The sequence below is a fragment of the Rattus norvegicus genome, chromosome 5, assembly GCF_021556685.1.
Source record: "Rattus norvegicus strain SHRSP/BbbUtx chromosome 5, alternate assembly SHRSP_T2T, whole genome shotgun sequence".
NCBI classification, from domain to species: Eukaryota; Metazoa; Chordata; class Mammalia; order Rodentia; family Muridae; genus Rattus; species Rattus norvegicus.
Window position 1 is genome coordinate 64,786,123 of NC_141538.1, and position 17,680 is coordinate 64,803,802.

Sequence of the window (17,680 nt, forward strand, 5' to 3'; positions counted from 1 at the left end):
CAGCTCTTGGCCTAATGCTCAGGGAATTACCCTCCCTGTCATGAGATACAGTGATGGGCTCCTGTAGCTTCCTGCTCTCTGGGTCTCGCCTCTGCTTTGCCCCTGGTCGCTCCATCTCCTGAGTCTTTACAGTGGTGCCGCTTGCCCGTTGCTGTGAATACTCACTGTGCTCTGGGCCCTGATGACCTCTTATAGTTCTGCCTTTCTCTGCCTTCACCTGAGGCGTTGCTAAATATCAACAATAAGGGTTAAGCCAAAGGGAGTTTGAGTTACTTAGAACTCAGTGGCAGCTCCCTTGACTTAACAAGAACAAGGCCCTGGGTTTGATCCCCCAGCACAAGAAAAGACGGGGAAAGAAGAAGAGAAAGGAAACCAGAACTATTTCGAGTGCAGATAAACCTTTGCCAAGTCCACCTACTGGCTCTGCATCCAGCTTTCTCCGAAGGGGGATTACGGGAGAGGTTATTAAATGCTTTGCAAGAACGAAGGAATTCTGACATGTCCATGGCACCCTGCTCTGTCTATTTTGAATGCCGTCTTCCAAAGAAAACTGAACTTGGTTGGCTCTGACTTGTCCTTGCTGACTCCTTGGTCATCAGTGATCGATGCTGAAAAGCCCACCTCCTCATCTCTTAGATTTTTACCAAGGATTAACAACAGGCTTTCCAGTGTGCGCTTTTGGAATCGTCCATGTTTGCTGCAGAGAGCTTGATATTGGTTGTCTCTAGTTTGTAAATATGTCTCCCTTTCTGATGTTGGGCAGCACCAGCTGTGGCATATTCTGGTTCCTCGCCCCTCTAGATTCACCTGGATCGGGGGCTTGAGCTCATAACTTTGGATTTCAACTTCTTCTTTGCCTATTTCATTTATTCTTTCAGATTGGAAAACCGAGAGTTTCTTCATGGGAACAAAGCTATGGTTCCCTCTCACGCTCTAGGTTTTGTTACGCTTGTGGCCTGAAAGCAAGCTATGTCTCTGAGGTGGTGAATCACAGCTGTATGCCCAGTCACACCGCGTAACACCACGATGTCTTCTTACTAAAATGTCAGGGCCATTTGTTCATTTCATGCACTTCAGGTACTGGTGTGTTGATATCTAAGTCCATGGCTTCCAGAAAGTTCCCCAGTGCTGTTACAGATCTCTTCCCTCAGCTACATAGAACGTGGCCAGAGCAGCATCTTATACATACGGACATCCTAAAGATTGGCCTAAAAGACTGGCTAGAGAGTTGAAGGGAAGGTGGGGTGCCAGCTGGGAAACAGTCTGGTGGGCAGGAAGATCATGACCTGTTGGTCTCATTCATATAGGACACTGCTCAAGTTTGACCTGACATGATCTGTGTAAGGGTTTACCATCAAATCATACCAGCTAATAGGAGTCATTTGACTTCTGGAGAGAGAGAATCCTGAAGATAACAGTCAAGAGAAGCCAGTCACAATTCACACAGGCTTCAGAGAGCTCTGTCTAGCTCCTAAAAGCCTAAAATTCAGAGAAGCTCAAAGACAGCCAGAGTCATACAATTTGGGAAGGATTTTTGTTTTGTTTTGTTTCAGGGTGGAGGGGAGTGGGGGGGGGGGTGTTGGTTGGTTCTTTGTTTGTTTTTCTCTGGATAGGGTTTCTCTGTGTAGCCCTGGCTGGCCTGGAACTCACTCGGTAGACCAGGCTGGCCTCCAACTCAGGGATTTACCTGCCTCCGCCTCCTGAATGCTGAGATTAAAGGCAGGCACCACCACTGCCTGGCTGATCATACTGTTATTTTTAAAGTTTATTTATTTATATGTATGTGTCTGTCGTGTGTGTGTGTGTGTGTGTGTGTGTGTGTGTGTGTGTGTGTGTGTGTGTACGCGCATGCATGCATGTATTAGAACTAGAGTTCAGATCCTAGGTTTTGGGTAACAAAGCCTGATTCCAAGGTCTCTGTACATGTACCTGAACACACACACACACACACACACACACACACACACACGCTTCCATCCATCAGAATTTGTGTTTGATGTTTTCACAACTTGTGAGGTAAACCTTGGGACTTGGGTTCCCTCTCCAGCCCTGTTTGTCTCAGTTTGTCACCATTAGTTGACTGCTGTTTGGAGTTTCCAACCATTTAAGATACACAGGAACATTGTCTAGATTGGATTCCCTAGATGCTAGGAAAAGAAATCTTTAAATGGAGTGCCCTCCTTCCGCATGCCCTTTAATGAGTCCATAGCAACCATAAGGCTGTGTTTGTGTGTGTGTGTGTGTGTGTGTGTGTGTGTTTAAAAAGATGCAAACGCTTTTGTGATGGTGCAGTTCCAAAGCACATTAATATTTTTCAGGGAGTCCCCAAGTCGTCCTTCTTGACTGAGGAGAAGAGGGCCCGGCTGAAGACCAACCCGGTGAAGGTGCACTTCGCTGAAGAGGTGCTGGTCAGTGGGCACAGCCAGGTCAGTAGCCAGAGATGGGAGTTCTTGCTGAGGTGGGCAAGCCGTCTTATAGCACGTGCCTCACTCTGGAATCTTCCGAAAGGATGCAGAGGGATTGACGGGCATTTGCTGGAGGCTGAGCGTAGTTCCTCTGCAGGGCAAGGGAAGCTAGGGGAGCCCTGGGCCAAGGCTGAGCTGAGGAACCAGTTCTGAGTATGGCTGATCAGCCACCAACGCCACTCCCCTGCGGTGATGCGTGATGCGTCTGGAGATTCCAGTTCTCGACATGAATGAGCTTACTATCCCCATGAAAGGAAACAATAATATGTTGCTAAAATAATGGGGCGACGGTAGCTGGGATTCCTTTCTTTATTTGATTTAACATCTGCTGATAAGAGCCCAACATCTTATTGAAACTCTGTTACTGAGTTTAAACCTTTTCTGTACCTAGTCCTTCTATCCTGCAGAGGGATTGTAATAAAAGAAGAAACAGAGACTTAGAGAGTAAGAGAATTAACTGTTCAATCACAAGTAAGAAAAGGCAGGAGCCTGGACACGTGTGATGCCATTTCTTTGTTTTTTCTTGGTCATGATCTCTAGTCATTTTTATATAGAAAAACCCAGGGTTGATGGGAGAAGGTGGGGGTGTTCTGTAAAAAGACATGTTTGATAAGGGAAATTTGAGCCTTCAGATGGATCGTTTAAGGTTTATTTATTGTTTATTTATTTTTATTTATGTGTATGTGTCTGTATTGGTCTCTATACTCTGTGCCTCTGTGTATGTATGTCAGGGGTTGGAGGGATCACAAAAGCCAGAAGGGAGCAGTGGATTTCCTGAAACTGGAGTTAATGTTTAGAAACACCCTATGGGTACAGAGAACTGAACTCAGAGTAACAAGCATTCTTAACCACAGATCCATTTCCTATCTTGAGATTGATGTCTTAAATAAGGATTTATGATAAAGACACATTTACTCATATGTTATAAAATGACTGGTAACTTTTGCCATTCTGAATCCAGCAATCAGTATTAGGCTTTAAAACTTTCAAGTCAAAACTTCTTGTCATCCAGAGAAATTGAAGGATTTGGGCTCCATGGCCATTTAAACCAAGGATTCAGGTCACCTGGTCCACATATAAAAGACCTTATTTTCTCTCTGCCCTGCTACACGACAGAGCACATCTTCAGTGAGACCTGAGAGAAAAGGGTAGGCTTGTTCAGGAAGGGGCCAGTGGAGGCCTAATACATCAATCAGGGTAAACCTGGGATGCTGTCTGTCAGCAATGATTCGAATCTCTTGGGTGCCCACACTTGTGAAAATAGATTGAACCTCTCTGAAGATTAAATTTAGATTGGACATGTGCATTCACTTAATCTTAGCGAAAAGGCCAGGAAGCAGGCGACTTGCATACTGCAGTCATGTGCATGCTGAGTGGTGGGGATGAGAAGCAGCTCAGGACAGAAAGCATCACAGGTATAGACCAGGTAGCCCGGACTGTGGCTTTAAAAATGACCCTCATCCCTCATCCCCTCGTGTCTGTTCTGAAAACCCAAGGGAAGGACGCGTTTTAAAACCCAAACAGGCTACTGAACTGCTGACGAGTTTTAGTAGGGATGGGCAGTTTAGGGGATGGCGTACCCCAAAGTGTCTGTCTCTGAGAAGCTTGAAGGTTGGGGCTCCAAGAATAGGCATCGGCACCAGCCGTCCACAGGAGAGACAGCAAAGCCAGGGAGTTCGTGTCACTGTAACCCACAGCTCCATCCTCAGAAGCATCTAAAAACTGATTAAACCTCCCTCGACCGTGAGAAGAAGTCAGCTCTGAGGGTGCACATCACTCTAGATTAGTCTAGTAAAGCCCAGCTTTGGAAATGGGTCTGGCTTGGCTCACAGTTAAAGAGACAAGGAGGAGAACTGTTAGGAAGCGATGGGCAGAGCTGGTGAGCTGCCAGCTCATTAGTGAATGGGCACAAATCAGAAGAAAAAAAATGTCAGCCTGGGTGCTGAGAAGGGTTCCGGTCCTGCATGCACTGGGGCTTTGTAAATAGAGTTCATAAGCTCATGAGGGAGGGGAAAACGATGCAAGTTGATATCTCCCGTGAAATATGGCCCAGACATCTCACTTGTATAAATTTAGAATATAGAGAGATTTAAATGCAAGAGAAGCATGTAATGAAGATAGCTGTAGTATCAGTATTTTAAATAACCAAAACCCAGAAAGATGCTGTGTGTCTAGAATAGAGACCTGGTTATTTCAGTTCCTTAAAATATGTTAAAGCCTTTACAATGGTAAAGAGTAAGCCTACATAAAAATCATATATGAAATGTTGGATAAAAATAAAAGAATATAGACTTGGGCATAGTCTGTTTTATCAGCTCTCTAAAATCTATGTACAAATTTAGACACACATTGAAAAAAGCTTTAAGGAAGGATAAATGGTGGGAGCTCTATGATGTTAGGGCTGTATTTTTTTTAAGCCTTGTAAATCACAAATTATAATGTACCACGGAGAAAAGCCCCCAAGTGGGAAATCCAAAATGAGATTTTTTTTTTTTTTACCCAGAGCCAGAAACTTGAAATAACATCCCACTTCCTGGCTGAGTGTGATTTGGTATTAGAGAGTATCTTAGTTAGGGTTTCTGTTGCTGTGACTAAATACCATGACCAAAAGCAACTGGGAGAGAAAGAGTTTATTTCTGTTTACAACTCCAGCACTGAGAGAAGTCAGAGCAGGAACCCAGGGCAGGAATCTGGAGGCAGCCTAGGCAGGGGCCAAGGAGGAGCACTGCTTACTGTCAAATTCCTTCTGCTGGCTTGCTAAGCCTGTTTTTCCTATGCACCTCAGAACCATGGGGGTGGGGAATTGGGGGTGTTGGGGGTTGACCCCTCATACATGGATCATTTACCAAGAAAATGCCCTAGAGACTTACCTGGATGGAGGCATTTTCTTTTCTTTTCTTTTCTTTTTTTTTTTCTTTTTCTTTTTTTTTTTTGTAATAAGCAAAGGCGAGGTTTATTATGGAGATCTATTACAGGGATCTCCGGGTCGACACGTATCCTGCACAGGAGACAGAGGTGTTAACCTGGAGGCATTTTCTTAATTCCTCTTCTTCTCATATGTCAAGGGACAAGTGACAAAAAGGCACCCAGGACCCTTAATCCAAAAATACAAACACTGTATCCAATCTTACCTCTGTAAATAAAGACACTGTATCCCCCCAAAAAAGTTAAGCTGAGCACTGATACTATGTACTTAGCAGACTCTAGTGCAGGGAGAATGCTGCCAGGTATGTTGGAGGCAGAATAGAAGGGAATGAGTCTTTACCCATTTAGACTTTCTACCCAGATTCTTCATTGAGACACAAAGACAGTCCTGGTTCAAAGCCTGTGAGGGAGCTCAAGAATTTCTCCCTAGTTCTGGAGGATGTCAGTTCTAAATTTCAGCTCAATTCAGAGGTCATTTTCTAAATGGGAGCTGACCCTTGGGGAACCCCCCCCCTCAATGCTGCCCTGCTCCCAGGAATCCTGATTGCCATGGAGTTACTAAAGACTAGCCCTATTCCTCTGACTCCCAAAGCCCCAGAAGAGTGGCAGGGTCCTTACTGGTGATGGGTGGGATCAGGGGAGTGCAGAACATCCATCGCCCTCTGCTCCTGATGATTCACTGCAGAGAGCTAGGACAATACAATGGGGAGGTGGGCTCTAAGGAAGCATTCCACCTCTAACTCCTCCCTCATTCCAGGCCAGCTCCACAAGGAAGGGTCTGAGGAAGAGAAAGGGCCCGTGTGAAGAGCTCAGATACCAGTCAGCATTTGTTTGTTTGTTTGTTTGTTTTTTGGTTCTTTTTTTTTTTTCCGGAGCTGGGGACCGAACCCAGGGCCTTGCGCTTCCTAGGCAAGCGCTCTACCACTGAGCTAAATCCCCAACCCCTGTTTGTTTTTAAAAACATGGTTTTTCTGTGTAGCCCTGGCTGTCCTGGAACTCGCTATGTAGACCAGGCTGGCCGATAACTCAGAGATCCACCTGCTTCTGGCTCTCAAGTACTAGTACTAGAATGGCATTAAAGCCGTGCACCACTACCCAGGCAAACATCGTTTTGAAATTGTGTCCCTAATGGGTGGACCGAGTAGATATACACCAGTGAGCAGCTGTGAGCCATTGTCAGGCCCCTGCAGTGCTCTGACAGGGCGAGACTCGGCCTTCCTTTCCTTCTACCCATCACACTGAGTGGCTCTCATGCATTTTCCTGGACAAAGCAAGTCCATCCCCCTGGAGAAATTCCCAAACGCTAAAAAGCAGCAATTAGCTCTCCAAAACTGGCAGTGCCGGGCAGCTAGGAACTGGTATGCCAGGAGCCAGAAGAGTGTGTCAGCATTTAACACTGCTCTGTGTTTTCCAGGGGAACTCTCTGCTTTGTATGCCCAACGTGCTCAAGGTGTACCTGGAGAACGGACAGACCAAAGCTTTCAAGTTTGAGGCAAACACAACTGTGAAGGTATTAAAGATAAATCTGAACCCTTTTTTTTTCCATAGGAAAGTTACTCAAAGGACCACCAGGCAGCTTGCCCTCTCTCTGCCTTGGTGGGCTCGTGCCCTCAGCAGCATGCATGCCCATGACAAAATATGTACCATAGTATACTCTTTAGTTACATAACCACCCATAAGATGGTTTTGGGGGAGACTCGGGGGTGTTTGTTTTTGTCACTTCCTGCAGGGGAGGGACTCGGGACTCAGCGCGGTGAAGTGGCTTATCCAAGGTCATGTTACTTCTCCTACACCTTCATCCTTAACCACAGGCTTCCCAACGTCTTGTTTCTGCCTCCACCTGCTACCCAAACACCAAATTAGCCAAAGGCGGGATGTGAGGACAAACCCCAGGCCCTTGCGTGTTCTTAGACATAACCAACTCCTCACTTGAGATTCTCAGAGAGGGGTTACGGAGCCTAGTAAAGGACTGCAAGAGCCTTCAGTCACATTTAGAGAGGGTAGGCATCCCAGAAACTCCAGTTGTGTAGAGAGGATTAAATGAGGCAAAAGATGGGATGAGTACATTGCGCATGGGCCACAAACGTGCATCTTTCTCAGGCCGGTGCATCAGCCCAGGCAGGGGAATGCACCCGGGCAGCTGGGTAGGGTAACTAAGAGTTCCACAAAGGCAGACAGAGGACGAAGTGCACACCAGGACAGTGGACCTTATCCGGCGAAGCGTGCACACAGGCTGCTCTCTTAGACGGGGAATAGCCATGGAAGGCCTCCTATACCAGAGAGTACTGTCTACATGGGAGAAGTGGCCCTAATGTTCCTGAGCACAGAAGGAAGAGGTGTCAGGGAACGGCTGCAGTGAAGAAGCAAACTGTTGTTTCTGAGACTGTAAAGGCCATGAGGGCTGGGTGTGGTGGCTCGCACCTTTAAATCCCAGCCCTCGGGAATCAGAGGCAGGAACGGCTCTGTGAGTTTGAGGCCAGCCTGGTCTATGTGTTGAGTTCCAGGACATCTGGGGTTACATAGAGAGGCTCCATCTTACAAACACTGGAAGTTAAATAAAGAACCTAGCCCTTTAAGGGGTTGGATGAGAGGTGAGAGATGCAGTACAATGTTACAACGTTACAGATGGTAGCCAAGACATAGATACTTGACGGTAATATAGTAATAAATGCGAGTGGTTTCTACCCACCCAGATGAAAGGCACACGCAGCCTTCATATCTTTAAATGTGCCTTAGGCAGCACATGGCTGATAACCCCAGGTTATCCTTACTTTTTACTATATTCCATCCCGGCTGCTCTCCATCCAACGGGGCAGCCCTCTGAGACACGTCCTTGGCCCTCACCCATGGTGGCTCTCCTCCTGTTCCACTGAGGCTTCTTTCCCCTCTGCTCCTCCTTGTGGTGATCTCCCTCGCAAGCCCTCGAAACCGCAGCCTCACCTAAGTCTCTTCTGCCCAGATAGTGGCTGTCAGAATCTCTATTAACTCGGGGTCAGGGTCCCAGGGACTATGTGCCAACTCCAGTCTTGGGGGAGCAACACTTAGCATTGCGATAGACAGTAAAAGACAAAACGTCAACACGGTAAGTGCATACATGCACACATACATGTGCATAAACATATATGTAATATTTGGCTCGGTCACCTTACTTTGGCAATTTTCAAGCTGTTCCAAATTCCCTGCCTTTTTCTACCTTCCTGGAATTTAGGAGACGCTAGAGAAAACGCTTCAGAACTCAGAAGCTCCAATGCCAGTGGAAGAACAAGAGGGAGAATTGGATGCATTTAGCTCATGCCAGCCACTCCGCTGGGCACTTCCTTTCGTACTATCTAATTTAACACCTCAGAAACCTTGGGAGGTGACTGACTAGCATTATCTGCACTTCGTGGGTAGGCACACGGGCCTCATAGGTCCCCAATATGCTCTGATCTGCTGGTTTATAATCAAGCTTGCTCTGCTGCCGAGCTCTGGGCTGGGGCTTACCTCTCCTCCATTATTCTGCCATAGAAGGGAAGCTTTGTGAGTGAATCAGGCAGGGTCCTACTTCAGTCATCTGTGATCAAAGTAGAATGGAGGAGGGCAAGTAAGTCTTCAGTGAAAGCCGGAAATACCCTGAGGGGATTTACAATAAAAGTTCATATCACAGAGGAATTAAGAAGATAGAGTTAGGACAGTGAACAAAGGCTTAGCAAGTAGAACACTGGCTAATCTTATCTGTAGTGGCCAAAGTTTATAAAGCAAATCTCTTAGCTCTTCATAACAGGGAGAGCAATGAATCTACACAAATCCTGTCAGGGAAAAAGGAAAAGTCACTTCAGCTCACCTGGGGCTTCTCCTTCCCACCTCTCACCATGGGAAGAAGATTCTTAAATCAAAAAGAGTTCTTCAGACCAGAGCTATAGCAAACTAAAGCCTCGGGTGCAGCCTCTGGAGCTGGGTGGACTGGGTGTGGTGGTTCATGCCTGTGATCCCAGCACTCAACGGTGGCGGTTCCAAGATCATCCCTTGGTCACATAGCAAGTATAAGGCCATCCTGGGGTGCCAGACTCTGCTCCCCTCCCCAGAAAGAATCAGAGACAGGCAAAAGCATCTCTAGACGGAAGGAAATGTCATTTGACCCATTAACGTTTACTGAGTTCCTGACACTTGTGGGTCAGACATTTCTGTGTCACTTGGATGTTGGCTAATACAGAAACCATTTGCTTAGGGTTATCCTGTGAGGAAGCCTGGGGTACCGGGTTGGCATTGGAGATGGAGACAAGATACATGTGCTTAGGGCCAGGAAAGGGTCACAGAAATGATGTCGTGCAGGCTCCAGGGAGAAAACTTCTAGCCGACTGTTAATTGTTCTAGGAAACAGCTGGGCCATGGCATACATGGAAAGATGGACAGGTTTTGATAGCAGTGGATTAGAGTGGGATCAGGATGCTTCCGGGCATGGGAAGAGGACCAACGAAGACTCAGAGATGGGCAAGTTTGCAGGATGTTTGAGAGCAGGGCACACTGACAAAAGTACTGGAAATGAAGTGAGAAGTGGGGTATGGTGCTGTCCACCTGCAATCCTAGCACTCAAGGCTGAGGCAGGAGGATCATGAACTCAAAGTTAGCCTGGACGACAGTGTGAGACTCTTAAAGATTTCTTTGTTGTTTATAATTATGTGTATGTGTTTGTCTGCCTGTGTGTAGATGTGTACACACAAGTACAGTACCCATGGAGACCACAGGTGTTGGATCCCCTGGGAACTCAGGTTACAAGAGGTTGTGATGTGTGTTGGGAATCAAACTCAGGTCTTCTGCAAGAACAGAATTAGCCCTTAACTATAAGCCATCTCTCCAGTCCTGAGATCCCTGCCCCTTTCTTTCTTTTTCAAGACAGGGTTTCTCTGCGTAACCCTGGCTCTGCTAGAACTCTCTCTCTGTAGACTAAGCTGGCCTTGAACTCACAGAGATCCTCCTGTCTTTGCCTCCTGAGTGCTAGGATCAAAGATGTGCACCACCATTGCCTGACTGAGACATTATTTCATTAAAAAGAGGATGGCAGATACTATTGAAGGAATGGTTCCATTAGCACTTGATACTTAGTGTCTATTAAACTGAATTTGGATTTTGGCCATTGAACCCTGTTAAGCCTTGAATGTTCTAGAGCAAAGAAAAACAACACAGATGTAAACTTAGTTGAGGACCTCAAGAGCAGTGGTTCTCAACCTGTGGAGTCATGACCCCTTTGGAGGTTGAATGACCCTTTCACAAGGGTCACACATCAGATATCTTGCATATATCAGATATTTACATTACAATTCATAACAGTAGCAAAATTACAGTTATGAAGTAGCAACAGAATGATTTTATGGTTGGGGGTCACCACAACATGAGAAACTGTATTAAAAGGTTGCAGCATTAGAAAAATTGAGAACCATGCTTAAATCTACAAGATAAAATACCAGATAAAATATTTTAGGTTTTGAGGGACACCGGGTCACTCTCAACTTTCCTATCATAGTGGCTGGTGTGTGGCTTTGTTCTCGTGAATGTTAATGACAGAGTCAGCAGTGAGCTCTATTTGTCCCTTGGCTACTGTTTGATAACCCCTCTGGGTGCAAGGTGAAGGACTTCTGGATGCCCCAAGACAGGAGATATGTATGGGTTTCCAAAGCAAGGGGAAGATGGAGAAGGGACCATCAGAGTCAAGGGCAGCTTTGCTACCCAGTCGAAGACCAGTAATACCAGCCAGTGAAGTTCCTCGGCAGGTAAAGCATTTACCACCACAGCTGACAACCTGAATTTGAGCTCAGAACCCACATGGTGGGGGGAGAGAACAGATTCCTGCAAACTGTCTTCTGACTTCCACAGTACAACCACAACCACAAACAGGCACAGAAAATCGGTGAATGAAATATAACAAAATAAAAACAATTTTCATAAATTCAGCAGATGGCTTGCAATGCCCAAAGTGCGTACGTTCAAATATCCTAATTGTACAGTTAAGAGAGAGTGATGGGACTGTCTGCAGTGGTGAGCACCGTGCTTGGCACACAGTAGGTACCTAATTAATGATATCGACTTGCAGACATAGATACCTGCTTCAGCACTTAGTTACCGCTTTAGTTATGGAGGGTACCGGAGCCAGCAGTAAGGGCACTCACTGGTGGGCAGGAGGAGTCATGGCGAGCAGGCAGCTCTTCACAGTCAGGGCTTTCTAAATCTGGGGTTCTGAATTCTGTAGTGCATCCACAGCGATCGCTGATCAGGTGACACATTGCTGAGCCACAAACATTGGAGTGTAACAGACCTCGACTATGCTGGCTGGTTTTACTATAGCTTGACACAGACTAGAGTCATCTGAAAGGAGGTAACCTCAGCTGAGAAAATGCCTCCCTAAGATCTTACTGTAGGGCATTTTCTTAATTAGTTATTGATGGGAAGGGTGCAGCCCATTGTGGGTGGTGCCAGCCCTGAGCTGGTGGTCCTGGGGTCTATAAGAAGGCAGGCCGCGCAAGACAGGGGAAGCAAGCCAGTCAGCAGCACCCCTCCATGGTCTCTGCATCAACCCCTGCCTCCAGGTTCCTGCCCTATTTGAGTTCCTATCCTGACTTCCTCCATGATGAACAGTGCTGTGGAAGTGTAAGCTGAGTTAACCCTTTCCTCCCCAAGTTGCTTTTGGTCATGGTGTTTATCACAGCAGCAGAAACCCTGACTGAGAGTCCACTCTCAGGGAGTTGCTGTCTATTAAGGTAAAAGGAAATGGACAAGAGAACAAATACTAGAGGTGAGCTTATATAGAACATTGCCTGCCAGGGAGTGGGCTAAATGCCTTCCATGGGGGATGAATGCACACAGCGGTCCGGCTGACAGGTGTTGATGTCTACCAAAGCAGAGAGAACAACAGTGTACCCACGCACCGAGGAGGCTCAGTCTCAGCCTAGAACCCTTTCACATACCTGATTTACTGTCTTCTACAAAAAGAACATCATTTATTAAAGAAATGGATGTTAAATAATGCTGAGGGGACTAAACATGCCCCAGAAACTGGGGGACTTAGCTCAGCGGGGGAGGCCATAGGTTCAATCCCCAACCAAAGCAAACCAAGATCCTCCCGCAGCTGAGAATAATAGGCAGGGTGACATTTAGATACAGTAGCCATATGGGACCTCTCTGAAGAGGTGACATATAAATCAAACTTAAAAGAACAGAAAGCAGCCTTGTGGAAAATGATGGAGAAAGTGTATAGGTCAGAGGGAAGAACGTCTGTGAGTGCCTGAAGCATCTGCCATGACAGGGGACACTGGAGAGAAAGGACAACAGTGGCCTGGCGGCTGTGGAGCCTTAGCACAGCATTATCTGTCTTTCCATCTTGTCAGTCTGTAGGTCCATCTGGTCAGTCTGTAGGCATTGTCATCTTCCATTTCAGAGGAAGAGACTAAAGCCAACATCTCATAGTCACATGAGGAAACTGGTAGCATTCTGTCCAGAAGGCAATGGTGTAGACCGGCAACTCCAGAGAGTTTCTGTCCAGACACTGGGGCAAGAGACTGGTATCTCCCCAGGAAAAGCCAGAATGACTGCTATTATGAGTGGTGCAGGGCTGTAAAGATCCAACATGGGAGCTAGGGCCATGCCTGTGTTAGCGGTGGACACAGCAGCACCAGCTTCTTCTCCTGGATGTTGGGGAAGCTGTAAGAAGGCCCTAGAAGACTCCCCACTCATTGGGTGACCCCTCTTCCCCTCTGCTGCCAGGACATCATCCTCACGGTGAAGGAGAAGCTGTCCATCCGAAGTATCGAGTACTTCGCGCTGGCCCTGGAAGAACAGTACAGCATCTCCCGCCTACACCTTTTGCATGAGGAGGAGCTCATCCAGCAGGTAGGAGGACCCACCCCACTCTGAAGGCCAGGCAGCTTAGCCACTTCAGGGCTGGATCAAGTACATGTACTCAGCCCAGGGAAAGAAGGGCAAGACTCGGGCTTGGTTTCTCTGTTCTTTTTTTTTTTTTTTTTTTTTGTTCTTTTTTTCGGAGCTGGGGACCGAACCCAGGGCCTTGCGCTTCCTAGGCAAGCGCTCTACCACTGAGCTAAATTCCCAGCCCCTGGTTTCTCTGTTCTTATGAGGTACACAGGGAATAGTCCAAGATGCTCATCTTCTAGGTGGGGAGTTAGAGGCTTAGCAGGCTAAGGTGGTTTTCCCTGGTCACATATCTGACAAAGTCTTTTGCTTCCAGCTTTGATCATCTTTCCTGGCACCTGCTGTATCAGAACTATCAGGGGACATTGGTTGCTTTGTCCAAAACCCTTTCTGTGACATTGCCCCACTGAGAGGCAACCTCTGTGATAGGACAGGGCAAACAGCCAGTCCTCCTGTGCCTCCCAGTCCTTCAGGCATGCACGAAGTTGTAGCACAGACTCTAAAGTCAAACATGGGTCAGTTCAACAAATCATTGTAGGGTGTGTAACTATGAAAAGATCAGTAGACAGTCTGCAGTTGGGGAAGGGGAGGGTTTCGTCAGCAGGGGGATAGAGCGGGGAAGCCTTGACCTTGGAGGTCACTCAGCCTACCTCATTGCAAATGAGTTAGGACCTGGTCACCACTTTCCAACTGCTGCAAACTCTTGAAGAATAATAAAGTGCAGAATAGTGCAAATTCCATCATCACTGGAAGTCAAAACCCGCATGCATTCTGTCCTCCTGACTGGGATAAAATCCCTGTCAGGAGCATCTTGGAGAGGAGAGAGGTTTATTTGGCCTCAGAGTTTGGGAGTTGCAACACATCATCATTGGCATGGCAACAGGAACAGTCCTCCATGATGGTGGGAGCTAACCACAGCTGGTCACATTGTAGATAGGAAAAGGAAGAACCCAAGATATACCCCAGGGCCTCAAAGCACTCTTTCTAAGCAGGCTCCACCTCCTCAAAGCTCCACAGTCTCCCAAGAAGCCCCTCCCACCCAAGACAGCCCTTCCCATCCAAGACCACATGTTTAAACGTGCTGCGGGAGGAGAGCTTCACATTCAAACCACAAAGCAAATAATCCTAAACTGTCCCTGGGAGGGCATCGAGATGTGAACAGGGTTTCCTAGACTGTCCCTAGAAGGGCATCGAGATGTGGACAGGGTTTCCTAGACTGTCCCTGGGAGGACATTAAGATGTGGACAGGGTTTCCTAGACTGTCCTTGAGAGGTCATCAAAATGTGGACAGGGGTCCCTAGACTGTCCCTGAGAGTACATTAAGATGTGGACAGGGGTTCTTAGACTGTCCCTGGGAGGGCATTGAGATGTGGACAGGAATTTCTCTAACAAAAAACAAAACAAAACACTCTTTGAGTCTTTCACTTTCCACACCATGGGAAAGAATCAGGCTTAGAGGGAAGGCTGTGCTGTCTGGGGAAAGACTGAACTAGAACAGTGGCCTACCTCCCTTTCTCGTTTGTCCCTTGTGAAGCTGCTTTATAGAGAGCTGCCAGGTCACTGTATCTTCTTTACCTTGGGCAGGTGGTGGAAAGGGAAGAATCACAGGACTCCCGCTGCCTCTTCAGGGTGTGCTTTGTCCCCAAGGACCCCCTGGACCTGCTCAAAGAAGACCCTGTGGCCTTTGAGTATCTCTACCTACAGGTGACCGGGCTGTGCTTCCTGGGACACCAGCGTCCTCAAGGATGTACTTTGGGTTATTCTGGGTTGGTGGCGGCTAAACAACTCTCCCGAGGGATTGTCCTTAGAAGACAGTGAGTCTCATTATCCCTCCCTCTCATTCCTGCTCCGAGTCGCTGTAATGGGAGATTTGCAGCAGACTAATCAAATTTAGGCTTAGTCCTCAATGTAGATGATACGTTTTCCCAATGCTATTAAAGGCTGTCATCCTTTTCCTTTCCGCTTATGTTGCAGGATGGGGCTTTAGTGCTGCAGAAACTCATGTTAGAGATTGCGTAGCCAGGGCTTCTGATGTCCCCACTTAGCAGTAGGGCCAAACCTAGTTTCTTTTCCCTCCCTTCCTCCCTCCCTTCCTCCCTTCCTCTTGGTTTTCGAGGTAGTATTTCTTCTGTGTAGCCCTGGCTGTCCTAGAACTAGCTCTGTAGACCAGGCTAGCCTTGAAGATCCCCCTGCTTCTGCCTCTGAGTCCCGGGATTAAAGGCGTCTGCCACCATGTCCAGCTAGAAACCTGGCTTCTTGACTCCCAGCCTGGCCCTGCCCTCTGTTACCTGGAGTGAGATCGCTTTGGTCATTTGGATGGGAGGAATCATCTGGGAGATATCACCAGTTTACAGCCCCTTTGGGTGTGAGGCTGGCCCGCCTTACAAAAATGGTGCAAGAAAACAGTGATATCAGCCGCCACACCCCCAATGCATTATATTTGCATGCGACAGCACAGCGTGCCTTATGCTCACACTCCTGCATATAATGCAGGTCACATAGGCAGGGAGTGAGTATGCCATTAACAACGGGAGACACTATGCTTAGAGACTCTGAGTGTAACTAAGGTCCCAGAGCCAAGACCTCAAAGCTGATCCTGCTGCTCTGACTGGAGAGAACTGGGGGGGGCGGGGGTGTACCGTGTGCACTCTCTTGTTGCCTAGCTGCCCTGTGTAATCCCTTGCAGAGTTGCAGTGATGTCCTTCAGGAGCGCTTTGCCGTGGAGATGAAGTGCAATTCTGCCCTCCGGCTTGCAGCCCTGCACATCCAGGAGCGGATCTATGCCTGTGCCCAGCCACAGAAGATCTCTTTGAAGTACATAGAGTGAGTGGCAGCGGGTGGCCAGCTGTGTCACATTTTGTGACTGCTGGCTCCTAGACAGGGTGGCCAGACTCCACAGAAAGCTGATACTCACCCATCTGCCATTGTTTCACCATCCTCTTCCCTTTACCCAGCCCGGCTGGCTCCCTGTCTGGGTAGAAGCCATTTCCTCTTGCAGTAACACAGAGTCCCTCTTGTAAATTTCCCAGTCCCTGAAAGAATGTCTGAGGCCATCAGTAGACAACTTCTGAGGGCAGGGATGTCTTGGAGATTAATTTTTCCAACAGGTGTGAACCAATTGCTGTTTCATTATGCTGTTTCATTATCCAAATGGGGGATGCTTCAAGTCCTAAGTTCCTCGTTCCTCTTGATTCTTAGCTCAGAGAACTAACATCCGTTATGCTAAGCCCCTCTCCAGGTCTCCGCTCTAGCTTGTCTGGGTATCAAAATCGTATGGAGAAGTCGGGTGTTAAAAATAGAACAGCTCCCTGGTATAATGTGTCAAGGAGCAACTCTACGGGGATTCTGGGGCTTCTAGGCTAATGATGTTCTAAAGCTAAGCCTCGGGGATTGGCAGGTGCGCTCTGTTGCAAGAGTGTTTGGCCACGAACACAGCTCAGTGTCAGAGTGCTTGCCTAGCATCCCAGGGCGCTGGGTTTGCTCCCTAGCAGAGGGTGGGAGAGTTGTTCTTATATATGGATGATTGCTCCACGTAGTTTTGTCATTAAAAGGACAAAGAGCAGGCCTAGTGGAAGGCTTTGCAGGTAAAGACGCCTGCCGCCAAGCCTGACAGCCTGAGTTCAATCCTCAGGATTCACATGGTGGGGAGAGAGAACCGACTCCCACAAGTTGTCCTCTGACCACTACATATGTGCACACGTGATAAAATACAGCAGTTCAGACTCCCCTTTTTAGAAGTTTGACTCAGTGTAGACACACAGCAAGTGAATGAGGTGGAATTTTAAATTAAAAAAAAAAAAGATTGAGAACTTCTTCTTTGATTGATGAAATATCCCACACCAAGACCAGTCAGTTTCCAGGCCAGTCAGGAGGTCCTAAACGTGGAGTGTATCTAATGTGTATCATGTGCGTTTATGGGGAAAACCCCCACTCTGTCTGTCTCTCCTTTAATAGAGGGATATAGAGAGAGATAACTGAAGATACAGACATTGTCTTAGTTAGGGTTTTGTTGCTGTGAAGAGACACTATGACCAAGACAACTCTGATAAAGGAAAGCATCTGATTGTGACTAACTTACAGTTTCAGAGGTTCAGTCATCATCATCATGGTGGGGAGCATGACACTGTGCAGGCAGACACGGCGCCAAAGGAGGAGCCTCGAGTTCTATATCTTGATCTTGAGACTGTCTCCCTCAGGCAGCCAGGAGGAGGCTCTGATTCCACCCTGGGCAGAACTTGAGCACTAGGAGACACCCCCCTTCCAAAGTCTCCCCACCCCTGCGCAGTGATAACCTTCTTCCAACAAGGCCTCACCTACTCTAGCCAGCCCACACCTCCTAATAGTGCCCCCTTCCCACGGGCCAAGCATTCAAACACATGAGTCTATGGGTG

The 17,680-nt window shown here is 47.5% G+C and overlaps 1 protein-coding gene across 4 annotated transcripts in view; it reads left to right on the top strand.

Annotated features, from left to right (window-relative positions):
* Window positions 1-17,680, top strand: part of Frmpd1 (FERM and PDZ domain containing 1) — a 167,029-nt gene that overhangs the window by 136,488 nt on the left and 12,861 nt on the right. For all 4 annotated transcript variants that reach the window (XM_087548952.1, NM_001107937.2, XM_087548953.1 and 1 more), the window contains 5 exon segments: window positions 2,319-2,426; window positions 6,805-6,900; window positions 13,125-13,250; window positions 14,874-14,993; window positions 15,976-16,112. In XM_087548952.1, the coding sequence (XP_087405078.1) occupies window positions 2,319-2,426; window positions 6,805-6,900; window positions 13,125-13,250; window positions 14,874-14,993; window positions 15,976-16,112 (587 nt within the window).